The sequence below is a fragment of the Rhincodon typus genome, chromosome 41, assembly GCF_021869965.1.
Source record: "Rhincodon typus isolate 14 chromosome 41, sRhiTyp1.1, whole genome shotgun sequence".
NCBI lineage: Eukaryota > Metazoa > Chordata > Chondrichthyes > Orectolobiformes > Rhincodontidae > Rhincodon > Rhincodon typus.
In genome coordinates this window covers 1,122,191-1,130,364 of record NC_063372.1, presented here as the reverse complement: position 1 = coordinate 1,130,364, position 8,174 = coordinate 1,122,191, and the positions used below count along the sequence as shown (strand labels likewise).

The window sequence follows — 8,174 nt, the reverse complement described above, 5'->3', positions numbered from 1 at the left end:
ACACACACACACACACACACACAGTTACATGCATACAGTCACACTCATGCATACACACACAGACACACACTCTCACACACATACGTCGGATTTTGCTGTATTTTTTGACATATATCACCATTCCTTCACCGTTGCTCGGTCAGAATCCTGGATCCTTTTTCTCTTTCTTCTCCTGTGGCATTTGGAGATCTCTGTGACCTCATCTAAAACTCTAGCAAGCTGGATAAACAGGATTTGTTGTTACAAGCTTGTGTTGGTGGCTCAGTAGTTAGCACAGCTACTGCATAGTGCCAGGAACCTGGGTTCAATTCCAATGTCAAGTGACTGTCTGTGTGGAGCTTGCACATTCTCTCTGTGTCTGTGTGGGCTTTCTCCCACAGTCCAATGATGTGCAGGTTAGGGTGGATTGACCATGCCAAATTGCCCGTAGTGTCCAGGGATGAGTGGGTTAGCCATGGGGAATGCAGGGTTGTAGGGATTAAGTCTGGGTGAGATGCTCTTCAGAGGGTCAGTGTGGGCTGAATGGCCTGCTTCCACACTGTAGGGATTTGATAATCATTTGATGAAACCACTTGCGTGCAAGTGATTGTTAATTTTATCCCAGACTGTCACTTCTAACAGCTTCATTGGAGCTGAGTTAAGCTGACTGACCTGAGTTACTAGTTTTGAAAGAAAAAGAACACCTGACTGGTGGTCAGAAACTGGAGACTGTCTGGTGCCCCTCCAAATTGACACAGATATGAACTGTTATGTTTAGGAAGTGTGTGCTTGTAACCACTAGCTGTGTAAAAAATGTTGATATAAGAGCATAAAGATTAGATCCAGTTTTATCCGCCACCAATTTGCTACTCTGCCACAACCTCACTCTCTCCAGAAACGTCTCCTCCCTCAATCTCTCTGCCTGTTTGTAAGATTCCTTTCCTCCCTCGGTGCCTATTCAAACTGAGGTCTCCTCCCCTCCCTCCATCTCTTCATAAAACTGTCAATGTCTTCACCTTCTTCCGCCTCATCTCCGACAGCAGCCAGCACTCACTCGCGTCCTCCTCAATGCCTCAACCTTACCCTTGGATTTCCAAGCGAACAAAGTGACCGAAGCCACATGAGCATCCACAACATGGAAGCTAAGACACTGGAGGTTTTATGCAGTGTCTCTAACTTTAATGGATTCCCATTACAGCTCAGGTATTATGATGCAGACTACTTACACTGTTGCTCCGTATATCGATAGCTGGAAATTTCCTCATGATGCATTTGATCGCGGACTCCATGCTTTTCTCGGTTAAATATGGAAGCTTTGTTTTGGGATCCGAGCATGTCTGTAGAAGATGGGGGGGGAAACAAAAAAAGGTACCCTGAAGATCCACTCAATCCACAGAAAATCCCAAATGACGGCATTACAATGAACGAGGCTCCCACTGTATTGCTGGCAAGAATCTGTGACAGCAAAAGAGCTGCACTTATATATAACCTCTGACATCCACATCCCAATGCGTGTTAGCCCTTTTGAAGTGCTGTTTGTACATAAGAAACACTTTACATGAAGCAAGTAACAGACAGTTTGCACACAGCAAGATCACACAAATAGCAGTATGGTCATGATTGAGGGATAAATATTGGCCAGAGCCCTTCTTTGAAAAAATTTGGGCAGCACGGTGGCACAGTGGTTAGCACTGCTGCCTCACAGCGAGGGACCCGGATTTGATTCCAGCGTCAGGCGACTGTCTGTGTGGAGTTTGCATATTCTCCCCGTGTCTGTGTGGGTTTCCTCCAGGTGCTCTGTTTTCCTCCCACAGTCCAAAGGTGTGCAGATTAGGTGGATTGGCCATGGGAAATTGTCCTGTAGTGCCCAGGGATGTGTAGATTGGTTGGGTTATAGGGGGATGGGTCTGGGTGGGATGCTCTGAGGGTCAGTGTGGACTTGTTGGGATGAAGGGCCTGTTTCCATGCTGTAGGGATCCTATGATTCTATGAATTTGTTGCACCCAGTCCATAGGTACCATTGCCAACATTGCAATGCCCCTCAGTATGCCAAGAATGGGTATGGAACCCAGTAGCTTGTTACTATGCCGACAGTGCTACCAGCTGAGTCATAACAATCAGTCGGGTGTGGCAAGTGGGGGCCACAGTGGGTGGCACTCCCACGCTCCTCTAGGAAGATTTTGGGTTCAAATTACATCCCCCCCCCCCACAAGACTCAAGCACAACAGCCTACAGGGCAGAGCTGAAGGGGTGCTATTGCTCAGATGGGGCACCAAGCCAAGGTCCAATCTGCCATCTTACGTGAATGCCACAGATGGCACAATTTCAAAGTCAAGCCAGGGTGTTATCCCTGGCTGTGATTTATTCATCAGCTGTCAACGCCAAGCGGTGCAAGGCTCTCTGGTGATTGGCATATTGCTGTGTGTGGGATCATTAAAAAAAAAAAAAAAAAAACACCCTCGCATTCTCCGTTGCAATGGTACCTTAACTGCAAAAAGACTTCCTCAGCTGTAAAGCTTTTTGGGGTGACTGGAAAGGCGGGCATTCTATTTTAAATCTATAAGCATTGGTTGGCAGATTACAAATCATCTCTCTAGAAGCAGACAGGGGCATTACCCAGCGCTGTCCACACCCTACCCAAGCTGGCATTGGGGGTAAGTGACCTCTGCCCCATTTATGTGTGATTATAATTGTACTGATGTCCCCTCAATTGGCCTGGGAGTCTCTCCCACCCTCTTTACTGAAGGACACTTAGGACAAATCTAGAGAGAAATATCTATAAAATAAAATGCCAAACATTGCAGAAGAACGTGGTGATGGATGAAAGCCTTTTGCTGAACACAGTAATCGCATCATCAGTGAGGAAGCTGTCTTGTGAACAGGCCATGCATTGACAGATCTCACATCCTGAGTCAGAACAGAACAGGATGTTACCGCCTGAGAGAGAGGCCTGACTCGCACCAAAACAGGAAGTCAAAGCGCTCACAGTCACCCAGCTGGTGTTTCTGTGGGCCTTTATGTGCTTCTTACATTTCTGTCATCAATACTGTCCTCTCTGAGTCACAAGGTGGTAGGTTCAAGCCCTGTGTGAGGTCTTTCTGCCAAAGTTAAATGGGGGTCCGTTCAATTATTGGACCTTCCTGATACCTCAAATATATGTAAATATAATTTTGCACAAACAAGGGATGCGTTTGGTTTGCTTGTTGTATAGAGTCAAACTCCAATGTTTGTTCCTTCATACGCTACTGTACAGAACCGAACTGCTGTAGTGACTATGTATGTATGTAAAAATATTTTTGTGAATAAAATGTACTTTTGAAATTTTAAAAAAGTTCAAGTTCCACTCCAGGGGGGAAAGACCACTGTGAACAGTCTTTCTGCCAAAATACGACCAGGGTCCGTTCAGTTATCGGACCCTCTCTTTGCCTCATTTTACGTAAATAGTGTCCTGCGTAAGAAGGAAATACCTTTGGTTTTAATAATGCACGGAATGTCAAATGCCAATATTTGTTTTTCTCTTGATACAGAAAGACTGGACAGAACCATTTAAGTACATGTATGTGTACATAAGGTTTTTTAATGAATAAAGTGTATCTTTTCAGTACACTGACGGTCCCACTGCAGCACTCAGACAGCAAGAGAGGTGCTTGGGTGGGATGTTAAACCAATATCTTGTACGCTTTCTAAGGCGTAAAAGATTTATAAAACCTTTATAAAAAAAAAATTGACACTCCAAAAAGCATGAGAGATCTCCCCAGTGTCCTGGGGCCCATATTTATCTCCCAGCCAGCACCGCATCACCAGGTTGCCATTTGTGGGATCTTGCTATGCACAAATTGGCCACCATCGTGCCTACGCTTCAGAGAGCACTTCGTTGCCCGTGGGACGTGGTGAAAGGTGATTCATAAATTAGGAGAAGTTCTCGGCCTGAAGATGAGCCCGACCCACATTGTCACCAACACCCCACTGGAGCTTGAGGCAAGGTGGTACATTCTGACTGGCGAGGCTGGTATCCCATTACCAATTACCCTTTATTCACAAATGCATAGCCTTTGACAATGGCACCGAGAAAACTTGAATGGAATGTTGACTTTTATTTCAAAGGGAATGGAGAAGAAAAGTAGGGAAGCCTTGCTAAAATGATGCAAGACACTAACCAATGAATCATAAAGCTTTGTGGGTAGATACAGGCCCCTACTCGTGCATGAGAATGTACACTGTTGTTAATGACAACAAGAATGGGCATTACAGTATGCAACATCACATTACATGGAGGCCAATTAGAATATGCCAACGAATTTAACTACCTGGGATGCTCAGGAACATCTGATCTCTAAAGCAGTACGGAAATCCGAAAAAGGCATCAGGAAGCCAAACGGGTTTTTCCAAAATTAAGCAACATTTGAAGAAATACCAGGTTGTGTCTTGACAGGAAAATCTGGGTATTGGAATATTATGCCTGGTCAGTGGTGAATTAGGGATGGGAAGCGAGGAGGTTTTTTTTAACAAAAACAGAAATTGCTGGGAAAGCTCAGCAGATCTGGCAGCATCTGTGAAGAAAAAATCAGAGTTAACGTTTCTGGTTCGGTGACCCTTACTCAGAACTGCTTTTTTAAAATTTGCTCATAGGATGTGAGCATCACTGTCTGGGCCCAGCATTTATTGCCCGTCCTAGTTGCCCCTTGGGAAGGTGGGGGTGAGCTGCCTACTTCAACCACTGCAATCCACAAGCTGTAGGTTGACCCACAATGTCCTTAGGGAGGGAATTCCAGGATTTTAACCCAGCGACAGTGAAGGAACAGCGATATATTTCCAAGTCAGGATGGTGAGTGGCTTGGAGTGAAACTTGTGAAAATGAACACTGTGCCTGTGGATGATGTCCCTGAGGGGAACCATGGAGACGAGAAATAGGAGGGGAACAAGGATCGATCCTTGAGGAATTGTCAGAGGGTACAGGGTCAATTATGGACCTTTAGGAAAGATGGGAATGGATGTGGGAGGAGAGGAAAGGAAGGTTGGAGGTGGGATGGATGTTTTTAAGAATGGCTGGCTGGGGGGATGGTTCAGTTTTTGAGGAAGGGATGATAATGGCAGATTTAAAGGAGAGAGAGAGAAAACTGTTTACAACATAGACTACCAACGAGACTGGGAGGGAGAGTTGGGTGGTCAGCAGTTTACTGGGAATAGGAGCAAGAGATGGGTCTGATAGACAGGTGAGCTTAGAGAACACAGGACAGGAGGGTGGAGAGAAATTGCAGAAAGGTAAGATGTCAGTGTTAGCTGGAGGGGAATGGGGAAGGGAGATGTCCATTTGGTGACTGGAAAGGGAGATGCCCAGTTGGGCGATTGGAAACGGAGATGCCCAGTTGGGTAATTGGAAAGGGAGATGCCCAGTTGGGCATTTGAAAAGGGAGCTTAGCCAAGGCAGCTGATCAGATTGTCTTGGTTTTAGTGACTGAAGATCAGTGCTTTGCACTGATTGGCTCGAGCGAGGGTGGAGGGGACAGGTGAAAGTTTTTGGAAAACGGTTGGTAGGATCGAGGAGAAGTTAGGCTTTATGTCGGGATTCCAGAATGATCTGGGATTAGCCACCTGTTCATATTCGATGGTCAAGGAATACATACCCAGTCTGTGGAACCTGCCCACACCGTTTAACCCTCAAAGCCCCATATTAAAGCACTGAACATGTGCCGCGCCCCTCATCAGAATCTTCCTGTGGTATCCGAAAACACAATTTCTGCAATGACTGTGCAATAACTAGCCATTTGCTTTTTTTTAAACTGAATTTAAAGATTCAAACTGCAGTCCAGGAGGGGGTGGGGGTTGGGAACTGCTTGTGTGGTTTCTGTTGGTTTGGGCTGAAAATAAGGAACTGCAACTTAATTATTTTTACTGAGCATACACTCTTACCTTCTTGATATTGTATATCCGGACGAGAATCCCTCTCCCCCGATCATTCAGGATGGAGAGCTTCTCAGCAAACTTTAGCTGCAGGTTTTGAGACATCCTGAAGCCAGACAGTTTCAGGGAACGTTTATTTCTTTCTCCGCTCCCCTGCCTCACGGCGTTGTGGACCAACCCTACAGAGATGACAGTTGCCTGCTTGAAACCAACTCGACCCGAGCTCTTCCTCCTGACAAATTCGTGGGGCCCCACCCACCCAGCTCTGCACTCATTGGCTGACACCTCAGTGAAGCAGGCCCAAGGCCTTGTCGCAGCCTTGTCATTGGTCTGCCAGCCTGTCAGGCTGAGCCATGGGCGCTCTCTGTCAGGCGCAGCCGCTTCCTGCCATTCTAACTCACCTCACCAACAGGCTCCACGGCCAACCCCTGGCAAAGACCTCCACTCCGCCAATTCTGTGATACTCCAATCGGGGCTAAACTCTGAACATTAGACTGTTGCTGCGGCAACCATGCCCAAAATAGAGTCCAGGCTTCAGAAGTCGATCCTACCTAGGCCCTGTGTCCATGGCCCAGTGCAGCCCCCGACTCTGCACGTTCACAGTCCTGGCGGGCAGAAAGCAGATGAAAGTGCCTGCTGCCATCTTGGTGTACCAATCGTGAGCTCAAACCTTGGAAACAGGCAGCTAACCAACAGGATGACCTGTCACATGGCATTCCTTAATGATGCCTCACAGGATTTGCAGATTATCCCTGAGGACGGGAAAAGAAAAAGGAACATGCTCTCAAAGCCTTCCATCCCACAGATGCAAGAATGCCACATTGCAAAGGGAGCAACAATTTGTACTGCACAAGTTAAGCACATTGATTGGTTAGCGATTTGGCTGTGATTGGTTACGGTGCTGCCGTGGTGAATGCACCAAGGAATTACTGTTTCTCCTCCCTCCCCATGTTTTTGTTTAATTCAAAAACGGTACAATGCCTGGATAGGTTCCTTTTTTCTTGCAGAGGACAACTCCTTGCGAATGTTCAGTAATTGCTGTCCAACCACACCTAACACTAGGCATTACCGACATGGGCCATGACCTCCCTGGACTGACCTATCTCCTCCCTCCTCCCCCCTCCCCACCCACACTCACCTTTACTGGCTTCATCCCCGCCGCTTTGACCTGTCTGTCTCCTCTCCACCTATCTTCTCCTCTATCCATCTTCTATCCGCCTCCCCCTCTCTCCCTATTTATTTCAGAACCCCTTTCCCCTCCCCCATTTCTGATGAAGGGTCTAGGCCCGAAACGTCAGCCTTCCTGCTCCTATGATGCTGCTTGGCCTGCTGTGTTCATCCAGCTCTACACCTGGTTACCACCGGCGTGGGTCACTTGGGTTTGGTCAGCACTCTGCCCACTGGCAAAAGCTGAAGGCACATGATGCTTGTTGTGATCCTCCAGTCATCGGGAAGTACGGCCTACTTACCTGGCATCACAGAAGCACTGAAACTCAGATACCACACTACCCATATCTGTGATGGCATTATGCCTTTTCTGTTTGATGGCAGCATCCTGTTCTGCGGCTGGCATGATGGCTAGCTATACCCAGTGCTTGAGACAGCTTCCTCAGGAACTCGAGGTAGACTGGGAATGACTTATGACTTCACTAATTCAGGCCGTCTGCTTATGTCCTTCATGTTAGCTTGCCTGCAAAAGTGAGTGGTCTTAGTGAAGCACTTCTGAGGCCAGTGGAAAAGGCAAGATGGGAGAAGAGGGCACTGTGCAGGAGTCCAGGCCCATATTGGCTGTTCAGGGAATGTAAACGTCTAGTCGTAAGTGCAGGCCATTCAGCCCAACAAGCTTACTCCACCGTTCAATGAGATCATGGTTAAATTTCCATCTCAATTCCATCTTTCCACGATTTCATTATAGCCCACAATTCTCCCAAAGTTCAACAGTCAAGAAACTTGACACCATATAGGATAAAGCAGCCCAACTGATTGGCCCCACATCCACAAACATCCACTCCCTCCACCACTGATGCTCAACAGCAGTAGCGTGTACCATCTACAATCCCTCTTCAAAAGATCAATCAACCTACTTCCACGGCTTTTCAGGAAGGCTGCTCCAGGTTAAAATGTCTTCATGTACAATTTTATTAACCTCATCTGACCCCTCATGCTTCTGCCAAAGTTCATTATGTCCGTTTCCAATGGTTACAACACATCCAGCCATTTGGGACCAGTACGTACCACGTAACCCATAAAAGTCGCTACACCCCTCCCTTTCTCTGTCACCTCCTCCAGCCCCC

The 8,174-nt window shown here is 47.0% G+C and overlaps 1 protein-coding gene across 1 annotated transcript in view; it reads right to left on the bottom strand.

The window, feature by feature from the left end:
* The window catches only part of LOC109925934 (nck-associated protein 1-like), a 63,378-nt gene extending 57,274 nt beyond the window's left edge, over positions 1 to 6,104 (bottom strand). The window contains exons 1-2 of the mRNA XM_048618993.1: positions 5,890 to 6,104; positions 1,206 to 1,316 (exon numbers count right to left, since the gene is read on the bottom strand). Coding sequence (XP_048474950.1) covers positions 1,206 to 1,316; positions 5,890 to 5,985 — 207 coding nt within the window. The 5' untranslated portion in view covers positions 5,986 to 6,104. The remainder of the gene's footprint in view (positions 1 to 1,205; positions 1,317 to 5,889) is intronic.
* Between the last annotated feature and the right edge of the window lie 2,070 nt (positions 6,105 to 8,174).